Source organism: Hyperolius riggenbachi, chromosome 11, assembly GCF_040937935.1.
Source record: "Hyperolius riggenbachi isolate aHypRig1 chromosome 11, aHypRig1.pri, whole genome shotgun sequence".
Lineage (NCBI taxonomy): Eukaryota > Metazoa > Chordata > Amphibia > Anura > Hyperoliidae > Hyperolius > Hyperolius riggenbachi.
Genome location: NC_090656.1, coordinates 80,890,061 through 80,907,046, shown reverse-complemented (window position 1 = coordinate 80,907,046; position 16,986 = coordinate 80,890,061). Strand labels below are relative to the sequence as shown.

At 43.8% G+C, this 16,986-nt stretch overlaps 1 protein-coding gene across 5 annotated transcripts in view; it reads left to right on the top strand.

Annotated features, from left to right (window-relative positions):
* The window catches only part of LOC137539184 (ovochymase-2-like), a 229,166-nt gene that overhangs the window by 6,447 nt on the left and 205,733 nt on the right, over positions 1–16,986 (top strand). For all 5 annotated transcript variants that reach the window (XM_068261698.1, XM_068261699.1, XM_068261697.1 and 2 more), the window contains exons 2-4: positions 3,246–3,337; positions 5,743–5,912; positions 15,386–15,481. In XM_068261698.1, the coding sequence (XP_068117799.1) occupies positions 3,246–3,337; positions 5,743–5,912; positions 15,386–15,481 (358 nt within the window). The remainder of the gene's footprint in view (positions 1–3,245; positions 3,338–5,742; positions 5,913–15,385; positions 15,482–16,986) is intronic.

Sequence of the window (16,986 nt, the reverse complement as noted above, 5' to 3'; positions counted from 1 at the left end):
TTTGGCTGGAGGTGGTCTTTAAGAATATGTCTGCTTCCATGAATCAGGAAGTAGAAACACTGCAGATTTATTTTAGGATTTGTATCAGCTGTAACAAAGAAATGTTTTTTGATTAAAGGTTATTATGCTGTTGCGCATCTTTAAGAGCAGAGAGCAGGGTCGGACTAGGATACTAAGGGCCCACCAAGAAAGTTTCAGCCTGCCCCCCCCCCCCCCCGATCCCTTCTCCTCACCACCCCCCCATCCCTTCTCCTCCCCCCATTTTGGGCTCACATACACATGTACTCTAGAAATTTTGCATGATTTTATGGTAGGGAATAGATTGTGAGCACTTCTAAGGAAAGTCTCCAATAGGGATATGTCAAAAAAAGCAAAACAAATTAAGTATTATTCACAGACATTAGGTCCGACCAGATAGATTTTAGATAAAATAATCAAGTAGTTACATGCCTCATAATTCATCAAGTAGTCAAATGGCAGCAGATTTTCCGACAAAATGATATCAGATTGGCGGCAGATTTCCCCACAAAATGCAATCAGATTGGCAGCAGATATCCCCACTAAATGCAATCAGATTGGCGGCAGATTTCCCCACTAAATGCAATCAGATTGGCAGCAGATACCCCCACAAATACAATCAGATTTGCAGCAGATACCCCACAAAATGCAATAAGATTGGCAGCAGATGTCCCCCCACAAAATGCAATAAGATTGGCAGCAGATACCCCTACAAAATGCAATCAGATTGGTGGCAGATATCCCCACAAAATGCAATAAGATTGGCAGCAGATATCCCCTCACAAAATGCAATAAGATTGGTGGCAGATTTCCCCACAAAATGCATTCAGATTGGCGGCAGATACCCCCACAAAATGCAAAACGATTGGCGGAAGATATCTCCACAAAATGCAATCAGATTGGCAGAAGATATCTCCACAAAATGCAATCAGATTGGCGGCAGATATCTCCACAAAATGCAATCAGATTAGCAGAAGATATCTCCACAAAATGCAATCAGATTGGCGGCAGATATCCCAACAAAATGCAATCAGATTGGCGGCAGATATCCCCACAAAATGCAATAAAATTGGCAGCAGATACCCCCACAAAATGCAATCAGATTGGCAGCAGATACCCCCACAAAATGCAATCAGATTGGCAGCAGATACCCTCACAAAATGCAATCAGATTGGCGTCAGAAACCCCCACAAAATGCAATCAGATTGGTGGCAGATATCCCCACAAAATGCAATAAGATTGGCGGCAGATATCCCCTCACAAAATGCAATAAGATTGGTGGCAGATTTCCCTACAAAATGCATTCAGATTGGCGGCAGATACCCCCACAAAATGCAATCAGATTGGCGGCAGATACCCCCACAAAATGCAATCAGATTGGCGGCAGATACCCCCACAAAATGCAATCAGATTGGCGGAAGATATCTCCACAAAATGCAATCAGATTGGCGGAAGATATCTCCACAAAATGCAATCAGATTGGCGGCAGATATCTCCACAAAATGCAATCAGATTGGCGGCAGATATCTCCACAAAATGCAATCAGATGGGCGGCAGATATCTCCACAAACTGCAATCAGATTGGCAGCAGATTTCCCCACAAAATGCGATCAGATTGGCGGCAGATATCCCAACAAAATGCAATCAGATTGGCAGCAGATATCCTCACAAAATGCAATCAGATTGGTGGCAGCCGGCAGATTTCCCAGTTTAGGTAGGCAGGTATATAGGTGTCCCACTCAGTCAGTATAGATATACCCAGGTCTAGGTGTCCCCAGTTTAGGTAGGCAGATCACCAGTTAGTGGGGGCCCCCATGCTGGAAGGGGGGGCAGTGGGCACAGAGCGGTGGGGAGGGGGGGAAGCCTCCCCCTCCCTCACCTGGAGCCCCCCCAGTTTAGGTAGGCAGGTCACAGGTGTCCCCATTTAGGTAGGCAGAGAGCCAGGTCTAAGTTTCCCCCAGCTTGGAAGGGGGGGCAGCCGGCACAGAGCTGCGGGGAGGGGTAAGCCTCCCCCCTCACCTAGGGCCCCCCTTTCCCCGCTCCCCCCTCCAAAATTGCAGCCAGCTGCGGCAGCGAGCGGGAATCTCTTACCGCGAGAAGAGCTCTGCATGCCGCTGCTGGTCTGGTCTCCTGCACAGCACTGTCCAATCACGCTCTCACAGGAAGTACTGCGGGAGCGTGCTTGGACAGTGTCAGTGCAGAAGACCAGACCAGCGGCACGCAGAGCTATTGCTCTCGGTAAGCCGTTCCGCTGGCTGCCTGGCTGCAATTCTGGATTGGGGAGCGCGGAAAGGGGAGCCCTAGGTGAGGAATGCTTCCCCCCTCCCCGAAGCTCAGTGCCCACTTTCCCCCCTTCCTGTGCTGTGCCTCCCTCCTTTTTAGCACTGGGGCCCCCAGGAGGCTGGGGGGCCGGGGCCCCCGATGGAAACTCCGGCACTTCAGTGGCTCAGTACGAGCCTGGCAGAGAGGGCATTCTGAGTTCAGGTCCACTTTGAAATCCTTTATCAGTTCACCACATGCTGATGGGTTGCAGATTCTCTGATTTACTACTTTAGCTGCGTACCCACCGCTTGACGGGTCCAGCACCGTCCCCTTGACGACGGTCGCTAGCGACGCCTCTTCCTCTCGGCGAGTTAAAGCTCAAGGTCACGCAACATACATGGTGGGGCAAGCGAGACTTCCGCGATCACATTACTTTGCGCCGTGTCATCAGGGATCTCAAAGATCCAAATTGCCGTGATGGTCCGTCGTCATCGGCGCGACGCTAGGCGACGTTCACAATTTTGCACCTGTACCCACCTTGCGACGTTGTTTATAAATAGCCGGTTGTCGGGAACGTCGCCAAGTGGGTACGCAGCTTTAGGGCCTGTGCACACTTTCACATTGCTGCTTTCAGCAGCGCATATCAATGTGTGATTTGCAGGCAGGGACATCAGGCAATGCACAGACAGCAGTGTCTGATGGGCACATGCTCTGACAGTGTGCTGCATGCATTTATGTGGGCAATGTCATACCATTCCCATTCAACAGAACTAAATAGGGTCAGTGCTAAAAGGCTTCTGGCCTCTTAGAGAAGGCATGACCAGGAGAAAACATAATGTAGAAGTCCGTGGGTACGCTTTTTTTTTTTTGTGTAAATCTGTAACGGCAGCTCTCTTATTTGTTTTATGTAGCAACCAGCATCTGTTTTATTGTAAAGTGAATGTCTCCTGATTATTCTTCCATAGGCTTCTTTAAAAGAAAACGGGAGACACTTCTGTGGTGCATGTATTGTTAGTGAGCGACACATTATTACAGCAGCTCACTGTGTAAAAAACAGGTAAGAATACTGTGTGTGTGTGTGCAAGACTTTACTAGACTGACAATGGAATTGACCAATGAAAACCATCTACTTCTGAATAGCAAACAGGTCTTGTATGAGTCCATACTCTATAAAACCCCTTTCACACTTATCTAGTATTCCTGCATTGCATTCCACTCTATTGCTGAAGGGGCAATATAAGCATTGAAAGTCAATGGGACATTTCCTACTTAGTGTGGCCCGTTTCGTTGGAAGTGCCCGATCTGCCACTCAGCCAATGCACAGGCAACAGTAGGTTACCCCCAGACTTCTGCAGCTGCAGTGGAAGGCATTGAAGTCAATGGGTGTGAGGCATACATTTAAAAAATATTGGCAGCATGCATGCGTGGAACAGTGGAAAGGCGTCAGAAAACCACCGGAATCCCAGTGACGTGCTTCCTGACTAGCAGGAAGTGCTTCACTGGGTGTGGGGGTTCAGGTGGGCACTATGCAAATGACCCTGTCCACGTTCTCTGCCACAGGGTCATATGTTTGTGATTTTGTGCGATGCAGCGGGGGCAGGTTAACACAATGCAACTCACACTGAAGTGTGAAACCAGCCTCAAAAAAATACAAATCTTAGACACAGTCTCCTAGACCCGTATAGGCTCCCTGCAGCAATGCTTCTTTTAATCACCTACCTATCTAACCTATTTAACCTTTACTTGAGTCACCTACCTATCTATCATATACTGGGGGCACCTACCAATCGAACTTATAATGGGGGAACCTACCTATCTAACCTTTACTTGGGGCGCTTCCTATCTAACCTATACTGCAAGCTCCTACCTATCTAACCAATACTGCGGGCACTTACCTATCTAACCTATACTGGGGGAACCTACCTATCTAATCTATACTGGGGCACCTACCTATCTAACCTTTTACTCAGGGCACCTACCTATCTAACCTATACTGGGCTATCTAAGTTATACTGCAGGAACCTACCTGTCTAACCTATATTGGGGGCATATACCTATCTAACCTATACTGGGGGCACCTACCTATCTAACCTATACTGGGGGCACCTACCTATCTAACCTATACTGGGCTATCTAAGTTATACTGCAGGAACCTACCTGTCTAACCTATATTGGGGGCATATACCTATCTAACCTATACTGGGGGCACCTACCTATCTAACCTATACTGGGGGCACCTACCTATCTAACCTATACTGGGGACACCTACCTATCTAACCTATACTAGTGGCACCTATACGGGCTACCCTCTACTGGAGGCACCTACGTAGCTAACCTATACCGGGGCAACTATGCCTGACTACCTATACTGGCTATAGCTTGTTAACCTGTACCTGGCTCCATGGGGTGTGGGGGAGGCGCGATTTTTACACTTTCGCCCTGGGTACAATTTAGCCTAGAAACTACACTGCATGACTAGTATGCTTGCAGCCATGTCTGCTGTGTGGACAATGCATACACCCTGCTACAGCTAGAACCAGATGGCGCTGTGACTGAGGATTCAGTGGAGTAGGTTAGTGGTGGTCGACCTTGTCCCAGCCCTACACGTATGATTACATGCTAGCCAGGTTATCGATAGTGTGGGTATGCGTATTTATTTTCAGACTTCATTACACACTAGGCAGGATATCATATCTGAACACGTATATGGAGAGACTTAGTAAGTCAGGCCCAATGGCCTCAATATTTTTTGTAGGTAAAATACCTCATGAGGTATTTTCCTCTTCTTCTTTTTTTTTTTTTTATAGCAATTCTGAAAATTTTTTTCCTCCATTTTCGATCATGAGGTAAAACATGAGGTAAATGCACAAAGTGAGGTAAAACATTAGGTATTTCAGCGGTTAGCATGCAGTAAATAAATAATAGTAGTCTTTAATTGTCTTCCATAAGTTAGTATAGTCTTTGAAAGATTTTTTTTTTAGGGGGGGGGGGGGGGGAGGTGTTTTTGATTATGTAGCAACCTATAAAAGTATATTTATAGGCATCCCTTATATATATATAAAAAATCCAGTAAATATTTGGAGTTTTATTTCTACTATTTTTTTTTCTATTTTACAGCCTGAATACTCCACTAAAACAACAATAGGAACTCCTCTAAAAACTGCAAAATGCATACAAATTGACTTTACCTCTAGGTACAGGCAGGTCTTAAACTGATCGGTAAATTATGTGCTAACACGCCCCCTAATTTCCGTGAGAATAGCTGTTTTCCGTAAATTACCTCATGAATTACCTCATAATTTACCTCATGAGGTAAAACATGACTAAAACCTACCAGAATTGCTAAATGTCATTACCTCATGAGGTAAATTATCTTACATGAGGTCATTTGTTTGATAACCCTACCAGAATTGAGGCCATATTGTTTATTTAATATCTTTGTGTTTATTTCATGTCTTGCAGGAATGAGACTAGATTGATGGTGTGTGTTGGGGATCATGATTTCACCAAAACAGAGGACTCTCAGAAAATGTACTCTGTGAAGACTGTCATCATACACCCGAAGTTCATCGCCGAAAAGCCAATTAACTATGACGTCGCCATTTTAATCCTGCATGAGAGTATCACACTTAGTAAGTAACATAATAAATAATACCATATTATTTGTTTTCATTTTTATCAAGTGTTCCCTTTTCAGAAAAAGAAAATATTTAAAGTGGACCTGAACTCTTGCACAGGACACAAGGAAAACAAAGAGAACTGCACCCTGTATGTTTATGGAAAGAAGAGCCTGTATAATCCCCCTCATCTTCAAGTAATCACAAGTGTAATTTGATCTCTCAGCTGTGTCCGCATAAATTTGGCGGTCCTCAGCAGACACAGCTAATATGTAAACACAAGATGTTAACCCTTTGTCTGCTTCTATGAAAGCAGGAAGTAGACACACTGCAGATTTATTGCAGGAGTTCTGTAAGCTGTAACAAATTAAATGTTTTTCTGTAAAGGATACCTTAGCGGTGGTACATTTTAAAAACGGGGAGCAGTCCTCATGCCCACTGCTCCCTCCGTTTTCTTTTAAAGGCCCCCTGGAACAACTTCCGGGTCGGCCATATCGGTGAGTAGTGTGCAGGCGCTGCCTGGCAATGCTCTCCCTTGATCACGTGCCCGTGGTCAAGAGTTCTCTGCACATGCGCACTACGTAGTCATGACATCATGCGCAGAGCGCTTGCAAGCGCGTGACCAAGGACCAAATTTACCAGTGCTAAGGTATCCTTTAAAAGTTGTTATGCTGTTGTTTATGTTTTAGAGCAGAAAGTAAATTCTAAGGTCAGGTCTGCTTTAAAATATAAATTTACTTATAAACTGAACGTAATCTGCCCTCCTGTGATCTCCATGCACCCATGATATAGTAGTATCTGGTAGTAGTGTGTGCACCTCTCCAGGGCTAAAGGGCTACAGTTTGTTTCCCATTTACAAACCGTATATTGGTAGGTGAACAGAGGCACCAGAAGGATAAAAGTACATAACATTTTAAAAAAATTGCTGGGAGGAAGTGGTGGACTCGCCTCTGTTAAAGCAGACACCAAGGACTGTAAATGTATAGATATACACATTTATTGAAAATACCCCAAAGATGCAACGCGTTTCGCGGGCACAGCCCACTTCTTCAGGCAATAAGCAGGGGATAAACAACAGCAATTCAGTTATAGCAAGCAGAGCACCTCTGTGATCTACCCCCTTTCTTCCTATCTACAGAGAGCGACTTCTTAATCCTGAGTGAGGACAGGTCTAATCTCCTCACCTGCCTAATGAGTGGTTACCTAGGTGGTAACCCGTGTTTGTGAGTATTACCATCTCACTGTTTCATTTATCCAATCAATTTTGACATACTACACCATATTGGGCTCTCGATTTCTCTTCAACTTCATTTACAAACCGGTTCCACTCCCTCCGGTTGTTTGTATTTCCAGCATGTATGGCACACACGTGGATAAATGTTTTACTTTCAGACAACTCTGTATTTATTTTAGACATGTAATCTAAACATTTTTGGTTGTTGATAGTTAAAGCACAATATTCATGTTGTTATGTACAATATGACGACATGAAATAACAAAACATTACAGTACATTTTGTACATGAGGACAACTTTGTACAAGACGGTTGTAACTCGAGTGTTTGTAAGTAGGGTAATATCTGTACTTGCACTCCTCAATGCACTTAATGCACTTCAATGTCCCCTAATTCAACTCTGGTATACAGGTAGTCCCCGGTTAACAAATGAGATAGGGACTGTAGGTTCGTTCTTAACCTGAATCTGTTCTTAAGTCAGGACACTGCTATTCCTGTCCCTTGTGCCTCCAGTATTGCCTTCTTTGTCTACCTCGTACCTCCTTATATCCCCCTTTTGCCTCCTATGTCCCCTTACCCAGAATAGGCGCAGTGGAAGTCACATGGAGACTTCTCACCTGCTCCATGGTGGTGACAGGTCCTTTGGAACAGGTGAGAAGTCTCCATGCGGCTTCCGCTGCGCCTATTCTGCACAAGGAGCGGGCAGAAGAACAGGTAGTCCCCCGCATCGTGACGTCATCACGGCGATTCGGCGGGTGTTTGTATTGGTGGGTCGTTCGTAAGCCGGGAACTACATGTATATAATTCCACATGGTGTCATAATTGGAACAAAAGTTCGGAACCGCTTTGGTGCAGCCATTCACGATTCACAGTGCGTAATATGCCAAGGTCAGTGCCCCATTGCGAGGTTAATGGTTCGGATAGCTGGTCCACAGCCTGAGAAAACGATTCCCTAGACAGGGAAGGTGGTAAAACAATTATGATTGATATCTGCAAACAGAGTCTAAAATGTTAGTTTTTGTGGGGCGTGGCGCGGCATGCTTCCGGCCGGACGTATGTGAGCTAAGCTCCGCTCTGTCTCAGCCCTTTTCTGCCAGGGATGTAATTCAGCTGTCCTGCTAATACCGATACTTCACCTTATCTTCATCCCCTCAATACAGTGCATGCCAGGGAGAAGCAAGACGCAAGTCCGCAGCTCGGAAGGCCCTCTTATGAGCTATTTTCTCCGGGCCCAATCTAAGATGGCGTCCTCGCAACATGGCTCCAGGCGCTCTAACCGCTCCTCTCCACAGAGACATTCCTCCTCTCGTTCCTGCAGCCCGGAGCAATTCGGCCTCACTAAGCGTGACCTCGAAGACGCCTTGGACCGCACCTACAACAGATTTGTAGGTAAGCTGCAAACAGAACTTCATAAAACAACCGAGGCCTTGTCTCAAGAGATTGCGGAGATCGAGGCCCGCACTGGCGTACTCGAGACGAAACACGACGAGCTTTGCAAAGCTCACAAGCAGCTTGCGGCTGAACACGATACTTTGAAATCCGAGGTAAGCTCTATGCATCTCCATATGGAGGACTTGGACAATCGGAATAGGCGTAGCAATTTACGACTCCGGGGTCTCCCGGAGTCTTACATCGACCTAAGGCCTAAAGGTGTTTGCTGACCTTCTCACTGATGTAGAGGAAGATGCTTTTGTATTTGATCGGATACACCGGGCTTTACGTTCCAAGCCTCCAGAGAATATGCCCCCCAGGGATGTCGTGATGTGCTTTAAAGACTTTCTTTTAAAAGAGCGTGTTCTACAGGCCGCACGCAAGGCTACCGAAATTTCGTTCGAAGGTTTTAAGTTGCAGTTATACCCTGATGTTTCTCCCGTGACTTTGGATAAACGCCGAGAGATGAAAGCCATTACGAAAGTGCTTAAAGCAGCCAAAATGCAGTATCGATGGGGATTCCCCTTTAAACGTATCGTCTCTCAAGATGGCTCAGTGCTTACTGCCACTACTCCAGCTGAAGGCGTCAAATTATTGGAGAAGCTGGGTTTGCAACCTCCCTCCGTACCGATTCCTCAACGACGCCAAAGTGTTTCTCCGATCTGGCCTCAATCTCCGGCTTCCAAGTCTCCTAGAGTGTCTCGTCCGGATGACTGACCAACCCTGCTGCGGTTTCAGTAACTATTGATGCTCTCCCTTACCTTACTATGTGAACTCTTGATTGGGGCTAAGCGGGCTCCATGCTAAGACCGTTGACTGCCTGCCTTTTTGCCCCCCTCACCTTCGGGGCTGCTTAGAGATAAATAGCTACCCACTTTTGAAAGGTGTTGATTCCTGGACTAAGATGTCCCTATTTAGGGCTTCCAGATGGTTTTCTATGTTCTTGTTCTGTTTTTTTTTTGGTTGGTTTATTTGTTATTGTTATTTTGTTTAAGGCTTTGTTCATTTATTTTTTTTATTCAGGTATCTCCTTCATTTTTAAGCTGGTTGTGCCTATTATATTTATATTATAATAATGTTTAAACCGATATCGCACAATGTGCAGGGCTTGAACGAGCCTTGCAAGCGGCATAAGGCCTTTTCCACATATAAACGTTTGGGAGCTTCTTTGGTCTTTTTACAAGAGACCCATTTTGCTCAGGGTAAATTTCCACAGTTCTTTGAAAGAACTTTTGGCCGCCACTATCATTCCACTTTTGCTAAAAAAAAAGCTAGAGGGGTTTCTATTTTTCTGCATAATTCAGTACTTTTTGATCTGCAAGAGTCCTATCAGGACCCAGAGGGCCGATTTTTAGTTCTAAAAGGGGTTCTGGCTGGTAAACAGACGACCTTGGTCAATTGCTATGCCCCGAATACAGCCCAAACTGACTTTTTTTATTAAATTAAGTTTTTTGTTGGAAAAATACTCTTCTCCCAATTTAATTTTAGCGGGCGATTTTAATGTGGTAGCCAATCCAACACTGGACAGGAGCACTCTCTCACCCTTTGCTCGTAGTTTTCCTAGAAAACTGCAGAGGCTGCTATCTCAGAACCAATTGGTCGACATCTGGAGAGCATTCAATATGGGCTCTCGTGAGTATGCTTTTTATTCTCATGCTAAAGGCTCCTATGCTAGACTTGACTATATCTTTTTGACTCCAAATCTTTCTGCTTGTATATCAGCTTCTTCCATTGAAATCTGCCCCTGGTCTGATCATAATTTTGTGTTGGCTCAATTTAACTCTTTTGGTCCTCCCCCTTTATATAAGCGCTGGCGACTTAATGACAGCTTAATTGCTTCGGAAGCTGACCGCTCTGAGATAGCAGCCTCTATTGAGGAATACTTTTGCTTTAACTCTTCTCCTGAGCTTTCACCAGGGTTGTTATGGGCTGCTCATAAACCTTCAATCAGAAGTATCCTTATTTCTAAAGCCATTAAAGCAAAGAAGGACAGGTCACAAAAAATTGTTTCTCTTACCTCAGAGTTAGAAGCACTATATAAATTACATGGTTCCTCAATGGATCCTTCTTTAGTTCAGTTGCTCCAACATAAACGGACATAATTAAATCTCTTATTGAACAATAAAGCAGGAAAGGCCCTTAAATTTATAAAAGCTAAATTCTTGCTATATGGTCAGAATCCTTCTACCATGTTTGCCAGAAAGTTAAATAATTTTTACAAACCTCCCCATGCTTTTAAACTGAGGAATGATAGTGGCCGCCTAGAGGTTTTACCCCAACAAGTTATCCGAATTTTTGAAAAGTTTTACTCTAAACTCCTGGGTTCTCCGGCCCCCATCGAAGCCAGTCAGGCATCTTCCTGGCTCTCCTCCTTGAATTTGCCTAACCTTTCTCCCGATCAATTGTCGCTGTTAAACGCTCCTATTGCCCATAACGAATTAGCCATAGCTATTAAGGAACTTAAATCTTCCTCTGCTCCAGGTCCTGATGGGTATTCATCCTCTTATTACAAGAAATTCGCTCATTTATTAATCCCTCATGTGATCCCAGTTTTTAACGCTGTCTTAAAGGATGAGACTTTCCCCCCCAGAAATGCTTTTAGCCAACATGTCTTTAATCCCTAAGCCAGGACTGGACCACTCTCTTCCCAATAATTTCCGCCCCATCTCAATTATAAACAATGATATTAAATTATTTTCTAAAATTCTCTCGGTCAGACTGGCTTCGATGGTGCACTCTTTAATTCAGAAGGAACAATCTGGCTTTATACCGGGCCGCCAGGGATATGACAATGTTCGTCTAGCCCTTAAAGAGAACCCGAGGTGGGTTTGAAGAATATTATCTGCATACAGAGGCTGGATCTGCCTATACAGCCCAGCCTCTGTTGCTATCCCAAACCCCCCCTAAGGTCCCCCTGCACTCTGCAATCCCTCATAAATCACAGTCACGCTGCTGACAAACAGCTTGTCAGAGCTGGCTGTGTTTATCTCTATAGTGTCAGTCTGCTGCTCTCCCCGCCTCCTGCAGAACTCCAGTCCCCGCCTGCATCCCTTCCCTCCCCGCTGATTGGAGGGAAGGGACGGGGGCAGGGACCGGAGCTATGCAAGAGGCGGGGGAGCAGCTGAGACTGACACTACTGATGTAAATACAGCCTCACAGCATGGCTGGGATTTATGAGGGATTGTAGAGTGCAGGGGGACCTTAGTGGGGTTTGGGATAGCAACAGAGGCTGGGCTGGATAGGCAGATCCAGCCTCTGTATGCAGATAACATTCTTTAAACACACCTCGGGTTCTCTTTAATCTCATCCAGGACTCCCAGCTCACTGACTCTCGCTTTTTGATGTTAAGTTTAGACTTTAATAAAGCTTTTGATTTTGTGGGCTGTGAGTACCTGCATTTGGTTTTACCCTCTTTTGGTATAGATGGTCCCTTTGTATCAGCCATTAAGGCTCTTTACACTGACCCAGTTACCCACATTCACATCCCGGGTGCCTGTTCTAACCCCATTGGGTTGCTTTGGGGCTCCTGCCAGGGGTGCCCTCTATCCCCTTTGCTTTTTGCTTTGGCTGTGGAGCCCCTGGCGGAAGCCCTGCGTCAACATCCTGGTATTCACGGTTATGATGAAACCTATAATATGTTGCTCTAAGCAGACGACGTGTTATTATTTTTGTCTTAGCCTGTTACTTCTCTCCCAATATTGCTTCCTCTATTGGAAAAATGTGCGTCTTTCTCGGGACTTGAGGTTAACACTGCCAAGTCTGCGGCCATGCAAATTAATCTTCCTAGACCTGCAGTTAAGCTCCTAGAAGCTAATTTTGATTTTAAGTGGAAGCACCATAAATTCAAATATCTGGGAATATTTCTGACCCCTAAGTATTCATCTCTTTTTGAGGCAAATTACCCTCCTTTATTTTCAATTATCTCTAAATATCTTAAAGATTGGTCAACTTATAATATTGGCTGGCTAGGTCGCAGCCTGGCATGTAAGATGATTCTCTTGCCCAAATTGTTGTATTACTTTAGGACACTGCCCATTCTTCTTCGGAAGAACCAATTGGCCTAACTTCAAACCCTTTTCAATAAATTTGTATGGAACAATAAACCCCCTCGTATCTGATCTAGGATTGTATATCGGCATACTTTTTCTGGTGGTATAGGTATGGTCTATTTATGGTTTTACTATTTAGCTGCTCGCACCTCTCAGTTATTAGATTGGAACCAAACTGTGGACCCTCCACTTTGGTGTCAGTTTGAAGCGGGATCAATTGAGCCTTATTATTTGCCCACACTGATCGCTTCTCCCAATAAGCGGATAATCTCCAAAATTCTTCCCCTTAATATTATTGTAGCCCACTCTCAAGTTATGGTTTCTCACCCAAGCGCAATTTCATTTGGCCCCTGCTCTGTCAACTCGAGTATCCTTTTTGGGTAATCCAGATTTTTCTCCTGCCTTAGAAAACCCTCAATCTTTTACTTGGTGGAAAGACCAAGGCCTAATCGTTGCCAACAAATTTTGGATAGCAGATAAGTTCTCTTCCTTTTATCATTTCCGCTTTTCCAGATCTATTCCGGATGAAGAAATGCTCCGCTATTGTCAAATCAAACACTATTTTCAGTCACTATACAACCCTATCCCACAGATCCCCCTTAAACCTTTTGAGATCATGTATTATAACCAAGGATGAGGCAGAGGCTTTTTTTCTAGGATTTATTTATTACTGATTGGTGCGGGCACTGATAGTAAACTGCCTTATATGTTACAATGGGAACAAGACCTGGGAGAGCAACTTGACTTAGGCACCTGGTCAAAAATTTGGTCCAATGTTGCCTTAACTTCAGCTTCTAATGTCCTAAAGGATACTGCCATTAAGCTTATGCTTCGATGGTACTTCACCCCAATGAAACTACATAGGATGTTTCCCTCAGTTTCTCCCCTATGCTTTCGTAATTGCAACAATAACGGCTCTCTATCCCATATATTCTGGGGATTGCAGGGTCGCTCAAGAGTTTTGGGCTCTATGGAATGAGTTAGCCTCAAAGATATTTTCTCTTAGTATTCAGATCACTAAAAAACAAGCTCTGTTATTTTCCCCGAATTCATTAATCCCAAGAAAATTTCAGAAACTGTACAGGTATCTGGTGTTATCGGCTCTATGGGCTATAGCTTCAAAATGGAAAACTGCCACTCTTTCTATTACTCTGATTTCTGATAGGATGAACAATATTAAACTTTCAGACAGATTGTATTATGCTTCAATAGACAATCTTGATAGATTTAATTATATCTGGAATCCGTGGTCTATCTATTGTGAGAATTTTAACCCAAATGTGTAGCGTTCTCTAGTTAGTGCTTTCTTCTCTATTCTCCCACTTTGCTCTGATTGCCGAATGTTTGATCTATTATGATGGACTGTACCTGAAATGTTAAATGACACTGTTATTTGCAAAATTTGAATAAAGCCTTTTAATATATAAAATGATAGTTTTTGTGTTATAAGTCTGATAGCCACAGAGTTATGGCATAATTTGAGAAAATGCCAAACTCTCTCCCTAAGACAAGGGGCTGGACTGGACCTGAGATCGGATTGCTAGATGTGGATCTCTCCTTACAAGTTCTACCTCTCTCCTTACAAGTTCTACCTCTAGCAAGTAGAGGGTTAAATATGTGGACACAAAGGCTGTCAAGAGAGTCCTAGTCAGCCTATCCATATACCATCCAGGTTCTGGGCTTTTATCTTTGGACTATTACCCACAGAACTTTATATCTTCTGTTTGGACTTACAATCCCAAAGGATACGGTAATTTGACCTACTGGTCAGACATTATCCAGTTATTTTTCATTTTCATGCAAATTATTTTATATACTACATCAATCTGTTCATTTATGGTACTTATATTATGCATTATTTTCCTACAAAATAAATTATTAAAAACGTTTTGTCTAAGTGATTGTTCTGGATAGCTTTGCAAAGAGTCCCACTTTTTCTGAAGAGAATGTTACCATAACGGTTATTGATATCGTTATATTTTGCTATCTCTAATAAGGTTGTTAACCCTTTTTCCTACAGGACTAGCTAGAGTTAGATTTGTGTAGTCGCACGCTAATGTGAATTGGTGGCAGCTCCGTGATCTCTTTAGGATTGTACCAATTGTACGTACAATTGAAATTGTATTACATGTGGACTCACCAACCAGTCCAAAAAGTTACTTTGCCTGGAGTGCTGAATGTCTTCAGGATTCCTTCAGGGTCTGAGGCTGAGTGGTAAGCTGCGGCTAAGGGCACAGGAACTGGAGGGTGACGGCTCGAAGTGATCCGAAAGGACTGATCGTTGGACGATCGTTCAAGAGGGGGCGGGGACTGCCAATACACTCGTTGGAGTCTCAGCATAAACAGTTGTTTCATCTGACGTTTGTACAGAGCTTTAGTCATCTATGCAGACAGTATCAGTCTGCATACAGCCAGATTTGGCACAATACTTCTAGCTACCTGTTATCTCAGAATATATGGAGGAAATGCAATCAGGAGCTTTACTTTCTCAACAATTAACTGGGTTTCTTTCACAATGCAACCTATATATGAAGCATATTACCAAAGAAAGGTGCAAATGATGCTGGGAGAAAACATGAGCAGTGGTTCAGAGCAGTCAGTTAGATTTTAGCGATCAAATGAAAGCAGAAGTCTTACTGACTGCTCTGGGCAATTGTTTATCTTTGTTATGGTTGGTTGTCTTTGCATCTGCCTGGCCAAATCAGGTTTTACATGTTTACAGCAGTATACGGGAAGTGTGTGACACTGTAAAATAAATATTTCTGTGCTTACAGATAACCAGATCCAACCAGCTTGCCTGCCAAATCCAGAAGACCATTTCCCAACAGGTTCTCTATGCATTGCCCTTGGATGGGGACGTTTGCGGGAACGTGAGCAGTTTGGTTATGTTATAATATCATATGTTTGCTGCATAAAGTGGTTGTTACACACAATGCTCTGATTTATAACATTAGTTTCAAAGAACTATTATGGAGACTTGGTTGCTACATACATACTAGAGGTGACGCATACCTCCCAACTTTTTGAGATAAGAAAGAGGGACACTTAAAGTGAACCAGAGACAAAGCCCTCCATGTATTTTAACATATATCAGTGGGAACATTAGAGAAAACAGCTACCCTGCTCTTTGCTTCAGCTTTTACTGCTCAGCCTGCTTCTTATCAGCCCTGGTTAAATCCCCGACTGAGCATTCAGTCTGGCTTTGCTCAGGAATCATTATAGCTGAGTCATTATAGCAGAGCCAGAAGGGGGCAGGCTTGAGATTGAAAAGACATCAGACAAGACGGACTCTATGATTCCTGAGCAAAGCCAGACTGAATGCTCAGTCAGGGATTTTATCAGGGCTGATAACAAACAGGCTGAGCAGTGAAGGCAGAAGCAGAGAGCAGGGTAGATGTTTCCTCTAATGTTCCCACTGATATACTGTATATGGTAAATACATGACAGTGCTTCGTCTCTGGTTCACTTTAAGCCACACCCCTAATCACACCGACAGCACACCTCTAGTCACGCATACCATAAAGATTTCATAGGAAAAATCTGTTGTTTTATAATTCAAACCACACTGGTCCTTAATAATCTGGTTCATTATTTTGCTAATATTATAAATGTGGAAGTTTGGATGTTTGTTACTCAATCACGCAGTCACAATACTTTTTATTCCCATAACCAAAAAGTGGTCAGAGACAAACATAAATTTCACCGGGAAAATGTAAATTGCAGCCATTCTTACACTGTTAATGGTAGGGTTCTCAAACTTTGCACAGTTGGTCACTGGGTGACTGGGATTAATATTCAGAAAAGTGGGAGGGGCCTACAAAAGCCAATCAAAATTCACCTTTTGATTTTCAAGGGGAATATATAATTGCTGCCATTCTTGCACCGTTAATGGCACAAGCCTCAAACCTGGTACAGATGGTCATTGGGTGACTGGGGTTCAAATTCAGAAAAGGGGGTGGAGCCACAAGCAGCCAATCCGATTTGTTTCATTTCATTGCAAATTATTGACGCCAAAGACTTCAAAGGTCACAAACTTGGTCAGTGAGTAATTGTGTGTTAGGGTTAGAAAAAGTGGGCGCAGCCAACACCAGCTAAATACATACAGGGGCAACGCCGAGTCATCAGTGGGCGGAGACAAATACAAATTTCACTGGGAAAATGAAAACTGCATTCATTCTTACACTGTTAATGGTAGAGTTCTCAAACTTTGCACAGTTGATGACCGGGATTAATATTCAGAAAATTGGGTGAAGCCTACAAAAGCCAATCAAAATTCACCTATTGATTTTCAAGAGGAATATTTAATTGCTGCCATTCTTGCACTGTTAATGGCATAAGCCTCAAACCTGGTACAGTTGGTCATTGGGTGACTGGG